The sequence below is a fragment of the Poecilia reticulata genome, linkage group LG5 (assembly GCF_000633615.1).
Source record: "Poecilia reticulata strain Guanapo linkage group LG5, Guppy_female_1.0+MT, whole genome shotgun sequence".
Lineage (NCBI taxonomy): Eukaryota > Metazoa > Chordata > Actinopteri > Cyprinodontiformes > Poeciliidae > Poecilia > Poecilia reticulata.
In genome coordinates this window covers 25,599,340-25,617,377 of record NC_024335.1, presented here as the reverse complement: position 1 = coordinate 25,617,377, position 18,038 = coordinate 25,599,340, and the positions used below count along the sequence as shown (strand labels likewise).

At 38.7% G+C, this 18,038-nt stretch overlaps 1 protein-coding gene across 4 annotated transcripts in view; it reads left to right on the top strand.

Annotated features, from left to right (window-relative positions):
- Positions 1–18,038, top strand: part of LOC103465339 (retinoic acid receptor gamma-A-like) — a 50,482-nt gene that overhangs the window by 14,897 nt on the left and 17,547 nt on the right. For 2 of the 4 annotated variants that reach the window (XM_008410061.2, XM_008410065.2), the window contains exon 2: positions 1,756–2,128. In XM_008410061.2, coding sequence (XP_008408283.1) covers positions 1,933–2,128 — 196 coding nt within the window. In that variant the 5' untranslated portion in view covers positions 1,756–1,932. Of the gene's footprint in view, positions 1–1,755; positions 2,129–12,255; positions 12,341–13,825; positions 14,301–18,038 lie in introns of those variants that run through there. The other 2 variants (XM_008410063.2, XM_008410062.2) reach the window with 2 other exon arrangements.

The window sequence follows — 18,038 nt, the reverse complement described above, 5'->3', positions numbered from 1 at the left end:
AGAATTCTTCAGCCAGTCATTTTGCTTCTTGCACAATTTCAGATCAACACTTCCTAAAGTATTGATGCTGCTGTGTAAATCTCGCCTACCTGCTGCCAGTTTTGAGCAAAGCTCTGCACTGGTGGCTCCTGAGGAATTTGTCCCTCTTTTCCTAAATTTTTAAGCTTTCCTTTGTGATTAGTTTAACCTATGAGGCAAATGGCATTAAGTGATATATCATTTGTTAATTATAGTCATGGTTTTTGTTTTTTTGTTTAACAGCTATCTAATAGCTTTTACATCTGTACTCAGTCTGACATCAAGCCTCAATCAGAGCTGCAGGGTTAGTGGAGTTTACTGTTTGTGTGAGTCTAATCTGTCACTAAAGTCAAAAGATTTATGTTTTCGCCTGCACCCATGCACAGACAAGAGAATGTGACCTAATTTTGAAAGAATAGTTTGTTTGTTTGTTTGTTTGCTTTTTTTAATTCAACAAAATTAATTTTGTTTATTTGAAATGCAACTCGGAGTTATTGAAAGTAGGACATGTGTAGAGCCATTATTCTCTCACACTGCCTCTTATCCACCCTGGGTGTTTGATTCCCATGCAGACCCAAAACAACAAGACATTCTTTGGCCAAGCTGTATTTACCACAGATTCACCACAGAGAGCTTAACCCCACCCACCCATAAATTCACTGAAGGGGGGCAGGAGTTACAGAGAAAGATGAAGGAAGTGCTGCACATTAAGCATTTCTGACAGAGTTATAAGCCACAATGTGACTCCTGGGAAACAAACAAAGGAAGATTTAGGAGCAGATGTCCTCATCAGAAAGTTGTCAGCAGAGCAGATGAGGCTGGGCCTGTGTTTGGTGCGAGAATGCTAAGATAATGTGTGTTTGTTCTAGCGAAGGGTTAAAACTGCCCAAGTTGCGGCTGACTGTTTGTGGGCTGGCTGACTGGAGTCAGGCTGGCAAATGAAACAGAGGGAGCCTTTATGATACACTTCTGCTGATTGAAATCATATGGTATGCCTGAAATTACTTTACTAGTCGGAAGACGAAAAAATAAAAAAAGGCAACGCAACATTGCCCCCACCGTTCCCGGCTGATCTTCTGACTCGTCTTCTTTGTTTTGTTGTTAATCTTCTTTGTTTTCGTTTTTCTCTTTTAATATTTCAGCAGTGCCTCCAGCCCTGTTCCCAGATATCCTTCATAATCTCTTTCACATGTGAATTACTGAGATTTATTCTGCATATCATCAGTGTTTTATGGTTTACATTAGTATGATTTTAACCTGAAGCAACTGCCACACAAATTATGATGCTAAGTACGCACCAGTTTCTCTTGGCTGTTTCTTTGTTCAGTGACTGAAGTTTGGACTGAAACTTTCTCTAATCATTTTTAGAGCTTTATGTTTTATTTTACTTAACATACACTGCTGCAGTTCCTAAAAAAGCTCAGCTATTCTTCAACTAAATCTAATATAAACTGAAACTACTGTTAAATGAATGAATGGGGGATTTTAACATAGATAACTACACAAAAACATTGCTGATCCATTTTCAGGTGGAAATAATGACACAATATGTTTTGAATTCAAGGGGTAGCCAGGAAAAATACTCATGATTATTAATATCATTTTTTTGCATCACTAAAATAGCTATTTACTTAAACCAGTTATTTATTATCTATTGCATTTGATAAACATTTCACATTTTAACTTGAGTCCTACAGAAATGAACCTTCTGGCCTCTATTTGCTTCTTTCCCTGCAGCATTCGGACCTGGACAGGACTTTGCTTCCCGCCTCCCTCAGCAGCATCGTCGCGGCCGGACAGAAGAGCAGCCAGCAGCGGAGCGGGGCTGAATGGCACTACCCCGATTCAAAGTCACCAAACGACCCTGACAAAGAAGCTAAAGAGGAAGACAAAGGAAACAAAAAAAAAAACAGGATGAATAAGCAGCCACACTTTTTCACAATGGCTACGAACAGAGAGCACCAAATGCGTCACATGACGGGATTCTCTCGTGCCATGTACCCCTTCACCTTTAACTCCATGAGGGGTCACTCGCCCTTTGACCTGCTGGCCAGCAGTCACCTGTTTGGACGTTTTGGAGCGGACCTTCCCAAAGAGATGGCTGCATTGTGTAAGTAGAAACAAAACTCATCTGGTCTTCCACATCAACGTTTTAGCAGTTTTATTTCTGCACCAGGCATGTAGCGGACATAGCAAACCATGGTTAGATATGGTAATGGCAGCAGCATGCTGAGGGTAAGGAGAGTGAAGCTGGACAGAGTTGATAAGAAGAATTAAAAATGTTAGAGGCTGAAAAAGACGTCGAACTGGGGGAGATGATCATGTTCCTGCGGGACAAACACACTATGCTTAAATCAAATTTGTTTATTTATTTATTTGCTAGAATGGTCCAACCAAAGTCCAGGTCGTCTAATATAATTAACCTTGAGATATTCTGCAACAAAGAATGGAAAAACTTTTCTCAGCATGTCCAAAGCTGGTAGGATAATACCCCAAAAAGACTTGCAACTATAATTAAAACAAAAACTGTATTTTTTTCTTTTCCTCCACTCCCACACTTGTTATGTTTATTTGTAAAATAACAGCAACAAAAACAGTTGTAAATCAAATTGTGAACTCCACAAAGACAAGCGCTTGACCAGAGTTAAAAATCAAGGACCTTCATTCTATGAAGCAACAACTTTTTGAATAAAACACAAATCCTTTTCCTTCCACTTAACTTTACCACTTTTAGTCCTAATAAAACCAAGTGAAATCTGCAGTTATAGTTATGCAACAAAATGTGGAAAAATTCAAAGAGATGTGAATACTTTTAGCAAGTACATCACATTTCATTTTAATATATAACACTAGAGTATCTGTATGCAGCACTTTGGAGTTCACTGTAAGATGTTCAAATGGAGGAAGGCAAAGTCGGGACGCAAGAAAATCTATTTCTTTTTCCACGCACATGACGAGCCTGCGTGTCGAATGTGCGTCCCCTGACCGGCTATTTGGGGTGCAGAACAGAGGAAACTCAGGGGCCTTGGGGCAAATGTGTGGCTCTAGTAACGCATTTAATCAGGAAGAGAGGAGAGGAGAGGAGAGGAGAGGAGAGGAGAGGAAATTTTTCCATGCGGTAAACCAGACAGATGGCAGTAAGAAGGCAGGCTGGAAAAACAGTCAACATAATGTGGTCCCTGTTTGTAATTTTCTGCTTTCCATGGCCGTGCTCCAGCTCTTTATATTTGAACCAGGACTCTCCTCAAGCAGGAAAGTTTAGGCAGATGACAGAGTTTCTCATTTTGTTATGCACATGGAATTCCCTTTCTACCACAGGGGGCGCTGTTGCACTTCACATTGGAAATTTGTTTTCTTAAACTGAGGACATGAAGTAATGAAAATACGGACAGTTTGATGGGTGAAAAACATTAAGATTGATTTTGCATCTTAATGAAAAGTCTGTGTTGTCTTTAGGACAACACGTGTGTTATTCATGGACATGAATATTAAAGTCAAACTCTGTCCTACAGATAACAGAAAGAAAAGATAATTTTTCTGGACATAGTTTAAAAAGAGATTTATTTCTTAACAATTGTATCCTAGTAGCTCTACAATAGATCTTGAAAAAAAGGTTAAAATCCACAATTATTTGTTGCTATATGAAATCTTTGGGACTCAGATTGATCGCTGCAGGGCCGGATCTCGAGAGAGTTTTCTGGATTCAGGTTCAGACTCACTGAGACTTTTGTTTGTTTTATTTTATTTCTTCATTTCATTGTCTTTGACTGAGATACTCAGAGTCCTGGGAGGGATTTGTGTTTTTTAATGATTCATCTCAATCCTCCATTCTGACCAGTGCAGCACCAGTCCCATAATACATTTTCCAATAGCATGATGCTACCAGTATCACAGTTAACCAATGAACAGTAATAATGAATCCACATCTGAAGACTTCCATATTTACTTTCAGAATAATTTTTTTATGATGATATCTGAGTTTTAGATTTAAACCAACACAAGGAAAAAAAACAATTCAGCTTGCAGACTGTTTCCTTCATGGTGTCCAAATGTTTTGCTCTTGGGGCCAAAACTGATCAATTTAAACTACTAGCGGGCCCCAAAATTAATTTAAATGAAAAAACAAACATTTGTTTATTGCAATTTTCTTTTTCTTCTGGTGAACAATAAGCAACACTTTTATAAAATATTTTTTATCATTAAGGGCCAAAGCATAAAACAGGTTTTCACACAGTTTTATAAGAAATTAGATATTTTCTAATTTTCTTGGTCAACAATTGTTCTTACCATTCTCGACTTGTGGTCAGGGGCCGAACAAAATCATTCAATGGGCCACAAATGGCTCCTGGGCCACACTTTGAACACCCCTGTCTTGGGTTGTTATCAGTATTACAGCTCATTTTAAATCCCATATCCTGTGAACTTTTCCACATTTTGTCGCTCTATGAACTTCTAATTCTGTTTAATTATACACAGTTTATTTATATATATAAATAAAATCTGGAAAGTGTAGCATGTATTTTATTCAGCAGCCTTTAGAAAACCCTGTTTGCTTTACAGTCTTTCAGAGTAAGTCTGTACCAGCTTTCAGCATCTGTATTGTCCGTCCATCCATCCATCTGAATCCATTCATCCATCCATTGACTGTAAAAATCATTCCAACAGCATGCTGCTGCCACCGCCATATTGTTTGGGGTGATGCTCTTTGCACAACCGAAGCTTCAACATTCCACTTTGGTCTTATCTGTCCAGAACATCTTCTGTGGGTTTCTTACATCCCCTCCACGGCTTTAGGCAAACTGCAACACTGGGTTTCTTCTTTCCACTCCCCCTTACAGGTCAAATTTTTGGATTGCGCGACAGATAGATGCCCTGCCAATAAACTCTAAAACCTGAGCTCTGGATCTCTGCAGCTCCTCCCGAGAGACCAAGAGTCCTTTGGCTGCTTCTCTTACAAATGTTTCTCCTTGTCCACTCTCTCAGATTAGGTGGATCACCATGCATTTTCTCTGCCCAACTCAAATAAAATATATTTGTCGGTGTCACTAACTACAGACACGTTTCACTGATGATCTATTTCTGAACTCTTCACTTTAACAGCTGATTGGTAGAAAGCCACACTGGATCCCACATGGTCACTGTGGCTCCATGGTTTCCTTTCTCATTCCTTTTTCTTACTAACAGTCCTCGTGTTTCATTTTCTTAGAGAGTTAAATCTAGGAGGATTACTGGCATCAGTAAACTTTTTCCATTTCTCAGTGGAACGTCTAAATTTAGATCCTCAACCCCCTGGCGAAACAAAGTATAATGAGGCTTATATTTAAAAAAAAATAAACATAGCTGCCATCTAAGGAGAGAGCTTAAAACATACAAACAAAGAAAACATTTAAGTTATGGCAAAAAGAAACAATACATAGTCATAACATAATAAAGTTGGCTCTGTAAACTGACATGTGTTTAGAGAGGCTCCCATGCTGTCAGTCACATATCAGCTGCAGAGATAGAAGTGCTATCATGTGTGTACGACATGTTGATTGAGCTGCTCTAATCTGCTGATCTGAACTCTTTTTCTGGAGTCCTTCTGGAAGAGGGCTGGGGCTCCTGCAGGCTACATGCTCTCAGTGTCTGATTACATCTTTCAGATGTTGCCTCAGGGGCTTTCACTGATACTCAGGCAGAGATAGAAGGAGAAAGGGGCAACATTTAAGCAGATAAGTGTCACATGTAGAAAAGAGAGGCTCCCGGTATGAAACAAACCAAGTATTAATTAAATCTCTGTAACCTCTTGGGTGAAATCTATATGTTTTCTAAATTTTCTGCAAATAATGCATTTGGCACTCAGGTTATCTTTATCTGATGTTTGGATTTGTTGGGTGATCTGAAACATGTAAATGTAACCCCAAAAAAAGGAAAAAACATGAAATCTGTGTGGGAAAAGTAGGGTTTTTTTCACAACTTTATATGCAAACGGTTTTATGTGTTGAACAAAATGCAACATGAGGCTTATTATCCAGAATAAAATCTTCCTTTGGGACCTATAAATCAGTGAATGTTTGAACAAAAAAAAAAAAAACATGTTTTCTTAATTATTTTTAGACAAAGACTTTCATCAGTCCAACTTCTTAAATGACATTTTGTAATATTGCCAATAGCAAAATAAACTAAACAGCAATGTGGATATCACAAGTCACCAAAAACCAACTTTATAAAGAATTATGAGGATATTTATTGGATTGTCTGGTAAATATGAGTAAAATACCTATGATTAAAATCATCTGTTGTTCAAACAGCATAATCTCACACTGAAAGTTTAAGAACAATAAAACCTTTTTCCAGAGCACATTTATTTTAAACAATAACATGTTTTTTCTTTCTTTTCTTTTATTTAAATAAAATGAGCTATGTTGAATTCTTTTACATTTCTTTAAAATAAATGTAACCAAAGCTATTAATAGTCTAGTTCTATAAGGTGACTCAAGAGTCCAGGAACTCTTAAGTAGTAATTTGTGACTTTTTGTTTCCCTGGGGTATGAATATGGGACGGCACAGCCACCCAGCTCTTCTCAGCCACACCCGAAATGCAAAAGACGAGACAATGTGACATTAAAATGAGGCAGATGAGTATTTGTCTCTGACAGTGAGGACATGGCTACAGGCACATTTGGTTAGAGCAATGATTAAACATTATAATCACAAACAAAGTCCTTTTTTCAGAGGAAAAGGTCAAATAAATTTTCTAAATCTCACTGTTGGAGACAGAGCGCAACCTGGTTTCTATTCTATTACATTCATTTGAATGTTTTCAGAAATACTTATTAATCTGATAGAGATTAAGTCATTTTAAATCACTTGCAAAGGAGACACTTGACTTTCACATATAAGGAGATATCTAAAAATTCACACACTTGTATAATTATGTCACATATGCAGCCATTCACAAGACCGATTTCAGAGATTACAGCCAGCAGGGAGATGTGAACCAGAGGAGCTATAGCTCATTTAGAGGTTTAGTGGTTTTGCTCAATATTCTCCATGTTAAGTTAAAAGGAAATTGAAACAAGAGCCCCTATTATTTGTAGACATCCCAAAGGTGATAAAAGGTTGTTGTGGCTGCATGCCCAGGTTGGTGGAAATTCTTTGGTTTTCATTATGAGTAACTCTGCAGCTCATAAGCTTGAATTAAGTCCTTTTTTTTTTTTTCGCTAATGTAATGTGAACCAAAGGGTACATGGTCCCAGTAAAAGCTGGATTTATGAGTAAATTCAAACCAGACACTTATTAGCATGAGTGCAAGTCCAGACCTTGTTGCCTAATGAGATGAACGTTAAAACATCTCCAGATCTGAAGTTGGTGGTTATCCACATGAAAAGCACCCTGACGTGTGTTCACTGATTCAGTAAGTTCTTGCTGAGCGGGGATGTGGTAAAGATGCATTAAAGGCTCCTTGACATCGGCCCAGAACGTCTTGGAACTGCTGCAAAAGTAGAATAAAATCACCAGGTTAGGATAACATTAATCTTTTTTAATGCATGTCATCAGAGATACCAGAGCAGTTCTGAATCATACATGGGCTTAGAAAGGGTGATGCATGCTGAAATACTTATTTAAAGGAAAATCTGAGGGGAAAAAGAGGTAGAAGGTTTCTGTTGGTGTATTAAATAATCAGTTTAATCAGAATCAGATTAATAAATTAGAACACATCCACATTTATCCACACTTGAAATCTAAAATCGCATGTGTGTACAGCTCTGGAAAAATTTAAGAGACCACTTAAATTGATCAGTTTCTGTGAAATTCCTCTTTATAGGTTTATGTTTGAGTAAAATGAACTTTGCTCTTTTATTCTATGATCTATTGACAACATGTCTCTGAAATTCCAAGCAAAAATTTAGTATTTATTTGCAGAAAATGGCAAATAGTCAAAATAATGAAAAAGATGCAGTGCTTTCAAACCACAAATAATGCAAAGGGAAAAAAAACAAGTTCATATTTATTTAGAAACAACAACATTAATGTTTTAACTCAGGAAGAGTTCAGAAATCAATATTTGATGGAAAAACCAGGAGGTTTTCAATGGGGTTCAGTGCAGTGGACTCTTCATTTTTTATAGAGCTGTATAACATCAGGTGCACATGATTAGTGCACATTGTTAATCCACATTTCTAAACATCTCACAGTTACGGTAGTTTAAATCACTCCTGACGGCTGAAGTGAGTGAGAACTTCATGGTGAGATTTAAAGAACTTTCTGAGGCCTTCAGAAAAAAGATTGTGATGAATTTCAAAACAGTCCCTCCAATGTAAGAGTGGTCTACAAGAAGAGGACATTCAAAACCTTCCCTGGTCTGGTCGCTTGAGCAAGTCCACCCTAAAAGCAAGATGCTCAAAAATGCACCTCAAGTTGACTGATAGTACCGTTGATGTGAAAGTGGATGTATGTACATTAAGAAAGCGACTGAACAAGTTAAAATTTTATTAGAGGTATGCAAGGGGAGGAAACCCTTTGCTTTTATAAGAAAGACTTGAAGGTTAGACTAAAGTTTGCCACAGAGAACATAAACCAAGAACAGATCTTTGTGGAGAGCATTCTTTGGACTGATAAGTTTCAAATTATCTTGACACCAAAACAGAAATGCAACCAAAACCAGAGATAGCGTTCCAGAAAAGAAAAACCTCATGCAAACTACGAGGCATAGAGGTGGAAGTTTGATTGTTGCTACATCAAGACCTGGCCATGAATTGTTCTGTGCATCAGACAAAACATGAGATCATTTGTAAGAAACAAACGCTGAAGCAGAACAGGACTCCAGAACATGACAGGGACCTGAAGTATTCCAGTAAATCCACCAGGAATTAACTGAGTGATTGTTCATAAAAAGAAAAACCTTCAAGCGTCTCACAGCTGAGAATCAGGAGCAGGACAAACCGATATCAGAGCCGATATCAGAGATAAGTTATGAGGAAAGTCTCACTTGTTGCATAAGACAAGCTGTTGGGAGGCAGGGTGTCCTAACCTTTCCTGTTGATGTGCTTTGTTAAATGAGCAAAACAAAGTTATTGCTGCAGTTTAAGTGCAAATAAATCACTTTCCCCTGAAGAGAAAGACAATAAAAAAGGGCTGGACATCAGCATGTTTATTCATAAAGAATGAATGTTTAACAGAGTGTCCTAATTTTTTTAACATAACAGTAACGTTTGTGCTAGCGACATCTTGTTCTTGGTCGTATTTTGGATCTCAGTGCGTTTTTGAGTGTGTGTGAGGTGAATGTGATAGTAACTTGAAACTAAAGGCTCAGAGTGAGACTTGTGTGTTTTCCTTTCTGTCTGTCATCACATGCACTCTCTTTAAGCACACACATAATTGTCAGCATGTCTACACACACACACACACACACACACACACACACACACACACACACACACACACACACACGCACACACACCCACACACACACACACACACACACACGTACCCACCACCACTCTTTCTGCTGCACATTCCAACACCCATGAATATCACAAACAGCGGTCTTGCGCTCACATTTCATTGCTTCACATTTGTGACCGTATCGTTGCGTTGCGAACGGCCGCTGCTGGACTTGTGCAGACACAGAGAAACCCATTGTTCAGTCTCGTATGTCTGTGTCTGACATGAGGACTGGACTTTTATTGGAGAACAACTCCGTCCTCTCACGAGTTGGATGTTTGAAAAGCAAGAATATAAACTTGTTTGAAAGTGTTTTACGTTTCAAAGAGACTCACTTTGCGTGGATGGAGGAGGAAGAGTGAGCCTGTGTATTTTTTTTATTTATTTAATTTTTTTTAAGGAAAGTGATCCAACTATTCCTTTTATTCGCATTCCCCCCAGCGTATTTATGTGCTTCTTTTCTCAAACAGCAACAGGGGGCAGGGTGCTGTGAGGCGGGGAGGCTAATTGTCTCAAGGTGTGGAGGGAGAGCTCAGCGGGCCGATGTGGTGCAGCTCCGCTTCCAGCGGGTGTGTTAGGGTACAAACAGAAGAACAGGTAAATACTGGAGGGACGCCTGCAAAAAATAATCATCAAAGAAAGGAAGGAGAATAATGGATTCACTTGTAAAAATAGGGAGAAACATCCATTAATATATTCAAGACAGAGCAAGAAATGCAAACAACAAGTGTAGGAAAAACAAAGACAACAGACTCTACACATAAATATACAAAAGAAGTGTGGAGAGTACGAAGCCACAGGCAGGACAAGTTGAGTGTGTATCTGTGTGAAGGTGGTGTTGGCGGTTGGGGCGGAGGGGGGGTGTTAGGGCCCCAGTGGGGGTTTCTTCCAGAGTTCATCTCTCTTGAACGAGGGAAGGAAAGGGAGGAGGTGGGGGAGTTTGTCTCGTACACAAAGTGTCCAGACTTTGCAGAGTTTGGGGCCGGCGCGGCCCGCCTGCAGCACTGTTGCACTTTGGTGTGACCGAGGGGAGGATAGCTGCATCCAAAGAGTTCAGTTCGATAGAGACCAGATAATAAAGACCTGAAGGTAATGAGGGGAAATGACCCACACAGAGATCATTTTAATAAAAGTGAACTGAGCTGAATGAGCTGCGACAAGTAAAACAGTGAAACAGTCCAAACTGGAGCCAGATAAACATGTCAATTCGTTTTTGATTTCTTCTGCTAGTGAGAGTTACAGGTAGCTTTTTATTCTTGAGTTAATTACTTTAAATAATGTCCCTTCTTTTTAAAGCTGCTGTCAAAGAGTTAGAGATTTAGAGGACAATTTTTAAGACTTAGGCCTGCTGATATTGATTTTAACTGTTTTCAATAAGTTTCACAATTACCACATTCAGTATTCACTTTCTAATTCCTGGATGCATTTGACGTGTAACTGTCTTCACAAATCTGCAAAATGTCATCTTTACTGAAAACCTGTGAGTAAAGTTAGTTCCCCTTAAGCTTCAGCTTAACTTTTTTTAGCTGCTTTGTGATTTTATTTATCGCTGTGCATCAGGAGTGTGTTGTTTGCTCACCTGTCTTCTGCTACGTTAAGTTGTTTTTATTCCACATCACTTTGGTCAAATGCAATTAATGTTTTTAAATGTGCTTTACAAATAAACCAGCATGATATGGTAGCTTTTTAAACGTACTTTTTATCTGAAAATGTAGAAGTGTACAATATAGCAAGATGTTATTTTAATTAAAAAGAAAAAGCTCTGATGTACTTTGAAAAATTTAAATTGTATATGGAGTGGAGGTGATGTCACACCATGAGAGCAAGAAAGCAGTCGGCGTTACACAGTTTTTTCACTACTACTTTAACACAGAGAAAAGTTATTAGAGTTGACATTTTAATCTGTTTTTAGTGTTTTAAATTAGCTGTCAGCACAGTTAGTATTGGTAAATATCAGTCACTTTATTCTCTTTAACTGACTGTCAAAAGTCTAACAACATTTCCAAATCCAGTATGAGAGTTAGAACTGGACTCTTCAATATTATAAATCAAACCCACTTTGCTTTAATATTATCTGGTCCTGATTATCTGCTGGGGTCGAACGTTGTTGAAACTTTATGAGCAGCTGACATGCGTCTGTAGAAAATTGTTTCCTTTAAATTTACTACTTATACTTTGGGCTTCTTTTGACTTTAGTTTTCACTTTTTTTGGTATTTTTACTGGCATTTTGAAGAAACAAGACATGTTAGAAGTTCAACCATTTGTATAACATCAGCCTGTAACCTTCTCATGCTGCTGGTCACCAGCTTGGTCACACACACTGCTGTGGGATGGGATCTCGATCCTCAAGAAACAAATTTTTATCACAAATTTGTCACTTGTGCTGGTCATTGTAGCAAGAACAAGTGTTCAGTGGGTTGAGGTCAGAACTGCTTGTATGTCGTTTCATTAATAGCAGCTGGTCAATAGGGGGCGCTGGAAAAGGGCGGTGTGTCTCAAAATGACCTATAAACATATTTAAGAAATTGTATTAACCGGTTTTTCTTAATAGTGTGTGCCTAAATTTAATCTGATTTACAGCATTTCTCCCAGCTAACTGTCATCCAACAGTAAGTTACCCCTGACTCCTGTCAGTTCTTTTTCTGGGGTTAAGCTATTAGCACCCTAGAAGTTAAGCTAAACAGTGTATGGTTGCTATGAAAAAATAATAAACATTTGCCCAATCAGCATCAATGAATTTAATGTCTTTGGGGAGCTCAGAATCGCTCCTGCTGGAATGCTGGAAAGTTCTGGGTTGTCATGGTGATAAAGTTGCTAGTGGCGACAATGCAGGTTAAATGACAGAGTAGAGGACTTTCCTGATAGCTGGCATCACTTTCTCTATGGCGATGGATGGTAAGCTACTGTTTCATTAGTTTTAGCTACTGTATTACTGTGCTACTTTCTGTTGTTTACTTTTTCTGTTCATCAGCTGCTACTGTCATTTATTCTTTGTTGGAAATCAGTTATGAATGTTGCTGCAGTTTATTTGATGCTTACGTCGCTCCGGTTAGCATAATGTTAACGCTGCTCTGGATAAATGTTGCTAAGGTTTCTTTGAGTTGCTCCTGCTGTTATGTTAATGTTTTGTTGACATAATGATATTTGTTGGGGAAGATGGCTATTCTGATGTTTTTTTGTTGTTGTTTTTTTCACAATTTTGAGTCTGTTTTGACAATTATTTAATGATTAAATACTATATATTTTGCGATTTTTGTAATCAGATCTTTTACTTTTAGTTAATCTAATCCTTTGTGCTATTTTGCTGTATAGAGAATGTTATATTATTGTGGAATTGTAGGAAGGGAAGAGACATTTATTGGAATGTCAGCCCTATCAAGATTTGTTTCCACCAGCTGCCACTGCATTTCACTCTGTCACTCTAACATTCTGGAGATAGTCTTTGATAAATCCTGCTCTGTGGGGGCTCCTGCTCCATCCTGCAATTATTTATATCTTGGAAGATAGAGTTTTATTTCTAAGAGAGGAGAGTTGCAGAATTCCCACTACTGCTACTTCATTGTACTGTCTCCACCGAAAGCTGACCAACATTCACAGAGATGATTTGGCAAGTTTGCACAGGTTCAACACACAACTCTGGAGCTCAAAGCAGAAATAAATAACTTAATTAATGTTGAATAATTAAAGGAGAAATAAGCAATGCATAAATTTCATTACAACACAGTGGAAACCTCAACTTATCTGATCATCTGCCCATCATGCGGTTGATTTTATGCACACTTTCATTGAAATTTAAGAAAGTAAGTTTAAGTAAATTTTACAAAGAAGAACAACAAACAAACAAATGACTACTTTAAAACCATTTTGCAGCTTATGCATATTTGTGAGTGAGGTTTTTGCATTTACACATTTAATGAACTCACTGTGCTTTCAGTAAACCCAAGTTCCAGTGAAAGTTGACGTGCTGGCTGAAGTACTTCTCTCTGTCTCTCTCTGCGTATTTTTCTCTCCGCTCCAAATTCAAACTGATCTGTGCGAGTTGGGATTTTTAAATTTTACTTTTGCAGAAAGCAACTCTGCTTTGCTGTTTGCAGGAGAGAACGCAATGTAAACCGAAGCAGAAAAAAAAAAAAAAAAAAAAAACAAGGATAGAGTACAGGGAGACAAAAAAATATTCCTTTTCATTTTCTGCATACGAAAAATAGAGGTGAGTTTGAAAACTTGGAGCGAGAAAGGGAGGGACGCAGTGTTTGGTGTCTGGTCAATCAGAAAGCAGGGACACACCTCCTCGTACTTGTTTTCCCTCCCTGAACCCCACTGCTCCTCCCTCCCTCCCCCCTCATCCCCACCACCACAGCAGATAGTTGGCTGTAAGTGTGCTGGAGTGTGAGAGGCCCACGGAGCCAGCAAGAGGGGAGGTGAGATCAGTTACAGCAGGCAGGGCGAAAGCAGGCAGCCAAGCAAGTGATCTAGGAGCAGAGAAAGACTGGAATAAAGAAAGGGATAAAGAAAGGGAGGAGACAGAGCCAGCAGAAAGACTAGGTTTGGTTCATGTGAGGGGGGCGGGGGGAGAGCAGGACGGGACGACCAGAGGGCAGTGGCAGACAGATAGGGAACACCTGGACCAAGCAGGGCATTAGGTTTCTCCACGGGAAGCTCTTTTTCTGGGCTCTTCTCCCAGCTTCACCTCTCTCTGTGATCTGACACAACATGTTTGACTGCATGGAGGCTCTCGGGCTGGTTCCTCGTCCCCTCTTTGATGTGTCCAGGCAGGGCTCCTGCATGCTGGGCAAGGCCACCTCTTACTTCTCCAGGCTGGACCCTTTCGCTTGGAGCGGGGCGGGCAGCGTTCAGTGTGAGTCCAATCAGCCTTTAATATGAAGAAGCAACAGCAGTAACTCTGTGTGTGTGTGTGTGTGTGTGTGTGTGTGTGTGTGTGTGTGCGTGTGTTGGTGTGTGTGTGTGTGTCACTATGCTGTTGCTGTGGGTTTTGTTATCACGGAGGGAGCTCTCTCCACAGGAAGAGTCAGATTCCTTTCGATTATATGTGCCGGTTCTCACCCTGCAGCTTGTTTGTTTATGTGCTTAGCGAGCTTTGTGAGTGTGACTGAGTGAGTCGGGGAGTGTATTTATACATCACGGGGTTTGTTTTCTTTATGAATGACTTCACATGATTGACAGCTCTTTTAAACAATGCAGGGAATTAACCCGGTGATGTGTTCAGAAGAGAGCAGAGTCCTAAACAGAAACAACACTGACAGACTGACGGGAAATGGGCCTTCAAATCACATGCTGGCTGACACACTCAGTCACAGAGATGGCGTTATTTACGCACAGACAGCGGTGCTGAAGATAAATGAAGACGACGACAGTATGACTAATCTATATTTCTTTATTTTGGACGATGCAAACTCTTCCCGAAACTTCTTAATTGTGCAAGAAAGCTGTGGACAAAAAAAAAAAAAAGAGAAGTCAGTAGCGGATGGATAAAGTAAGAACCACATGATTTCTGAACCATACAAGCGAGACATTCTTCTGATAGCTGCTGAGCAGAAAAGGCACAGATTGCATCAGACGTTCAGGTGTTGTAAGAAATCTAATCGGCACGCACAAACACTGCCGAGATAAAGAAGAAAATCTCACTTTATCTGCCGGAATAATGGCCAGTTTCCTTCGCTGCTGCCATGCGGTCTATTCTCACACTTTCTGATATAATTTTTGACTCAGTCCACAGTTTTATTCATCGCTTCTCTCCAACGAGCTAAGATGTCCCTGAAAAGCGCCTTTCGTCTATTTATCTGTGGTAATTATTCAGGTACCAGCGCATTAAACGCAGTCGAGTCCGCGGCGCTCGCTAATGATGATGGATGAGGAGTCAGGATGACAAACACCACAGCAGGGCCTGTTTCAACTCGCTGTGGAGCTTTGCCAGATGCTAGCCTGAAAGACAAATGTCCACAAGTGCTCATTAATCTTTTTTTTTTTTTTTTTTGTTCTTACTGCACCTTAAATTTGGCTTAGTTTCTCTTTTTTTGGTTATTTTTAGTGATGATTGTTGACCAAGCAGTGCAAAAAAACAAAAAAAAAAACAATTTCCCCTCATAGTGGGAATGTGTAAGTTGTTCATTGAGTAATTGTGGAGGTTTTTAAGGAGGATTGTCTCCCGGAAATACATCATTTACTTGTCTTCTGTTTTGTTTTTAAGTGATACCATCATATAGTGTTGAACTGTTAGCTCTATTTTGCAGGTAGCAAAACTATGATGAAATACTTAAGTTATTGGTGGAAAAAAAGAGTTGAAGTTGGTGACGGTCAAATTAATCAATCACTTCTCAGCTTGTGTAAATAGAAAAGTTTATACATATTGTTTGGTTTGTTGACAAACTTATTAATGATATCTGGACTAAACAGGTATCATTCGATTTAAAATTAAATTGTTTTTATGATCTGGGCAACATGAAAATACTTTCTTATTAAAGACTCTTGTTCTATAGGAAAAAAAATAACACAAAAAATTGAATATTTTCCTGTGTCTCACTATTTTGTGACACTACCTGGTGTCTTAAAACCCCTTCTGTGTGCCTGTAGATTTTCTTTTAATGTCCTTTATGACCATTTCTGCAGAGTCTTTGGCTGTAAGATGTTTGGGTATTTTTTTTACATCCTAATGATGCACACTAGTAGATCAACATACATGAAAAACATATTATCCACTAGCTATTATGAAGGGGCTCCAACACAAGGGAGAGAAAGAAAAAAAAATCAATTGCAATGGCTATGTTCATAAAATGCATCTTTAATGGCATGAAAACGCCAAAGGGCGACAGATTTAGTTTTAGGAATGACAAAGACGTGAATTTAAATAAGAAAAAAATTCCCCAAAACACACACCACCTAACCAAATATTATGAATTAGCGTAACCAAGATGAAGAAAAATCAAATTCATGTAACCCAGAGAGATTAGACCTCATGAAGAAATCCCTGTCGAGTAGCACACTGCTGCACCTCATGTTCATGGTGAGCTGACGGAAAGACTTTTATCTTTTACAGTACCTCTTTTAGGAGAATGACAAATTCAGCTTTTTGAAAATGTTTCCAGTGGTGAATCGCTCGCATAGTTATTCTGTGAATACTCTTAGTAAGGCAGCACAGTTGGAAAAACAACAAGCAGCACATCTGTTGAGCAGCAACATGCAGGCTAACCACAGACAGCCCTGCTGGTTATCCAGCTGATATCTGATTATTATGCCTGTACTTCTCTGTGAAGAGCATATTATTCTGCTCTATGAGGATTTTATTTAAATTTTTCCTTCTGCGTTTATTCTATATTTTTGACACCAAAATTAATTAAATAAGTGCTAGTTGTTATACCATGACTCTAATCGTCAATGTGTTGTTTATTGGAAATAAATCAATTAAATAGTACGATAATTGAAATGAAATCAATTAATAATGTCCACCTTTGTTGTAAATTTTCTCAACATCATAAAATAATAGTATTTTTACCATGAGTATGACACTATGACTCTCATTCTGCCCATTTGATTGACGATAGTGATAAATGTCAACTTTACTGGAACTTGACCATTCTGCTGTGTATTTGTTCCTGTGTGGATCAGTGCAGCACCTCTTTGCCTCCCTTTGTTCCCATTTATTTAGGTATTTAAGGCAGCAGAGACATGCCACACTCTGCCCACTCTCTCCCCCTTCCCTCCTTTTTTCTTCTTGGTGTGTGTGTGTGTGTGTGTGTGTGTGTGTGTGTGTGTGTGTGTGTGTGTGTGTGTGTGTGTGTGTGTGTGCCTTTTTGTCTAAAAATGCATGTTGAGTCTTTGCTTGCATGTGGATCGCCTTTCACACCTCGCATTGTGTAACCAAGCACCTCTAATGAATCAATCACAATAAGAAAGAGCTAATTAAGTGATTTAGCTGGCGTGTGTGTGGACATTTGACTTTTGAGAAAGGCGAGGGCTGAGAGAAGAATAGCAGGATGAAGCTGGAATTTGGGATTCAAGGTGTTTCATGCCTCCAGGGGAAGCGGTCGCTCCTCTTCATTCACTGATAATCTCTTTTTTTCCCCTGGCATCCTCTTTAAAGTTGTCTCTTCAAAGCTGGCCAGACAATGGACCCTCATATCATCACAGAGACGGAGCAAAGTTAACTGCTAAACAATAGGGAGATGCTGCTGCTGCTGCTGAATTATTACAATTAGTATTTAGTCTTAATATTAGAACTTTTTTTTTTTGTTAATCTTCCATCCATCTGTTGTCTGTACCAGCTTATCCTTGCAGGGTCGTGGTCCTCGTTTTTTTGTTTTTAAACTACTATTTTTTAAATTGGATTATATTTGCCATAAATTTTCTGAATACCATAAAACAATTTTACTGTACTATGACAATCTAATATAACTCCATGTTTACTCTGAAAGATTTTAAGCCACTTTATTGCAGATACTGACAAATCATAATTCCACCGTATGTGTACTGCATATTTTCTTGCATAGGAATAAACTTCTGGTGCTATATTTTGTGTTATTTGTTTGAGTTATTGTTATTGATCATACTTAATATTAATATTTTATATACATTTTACATG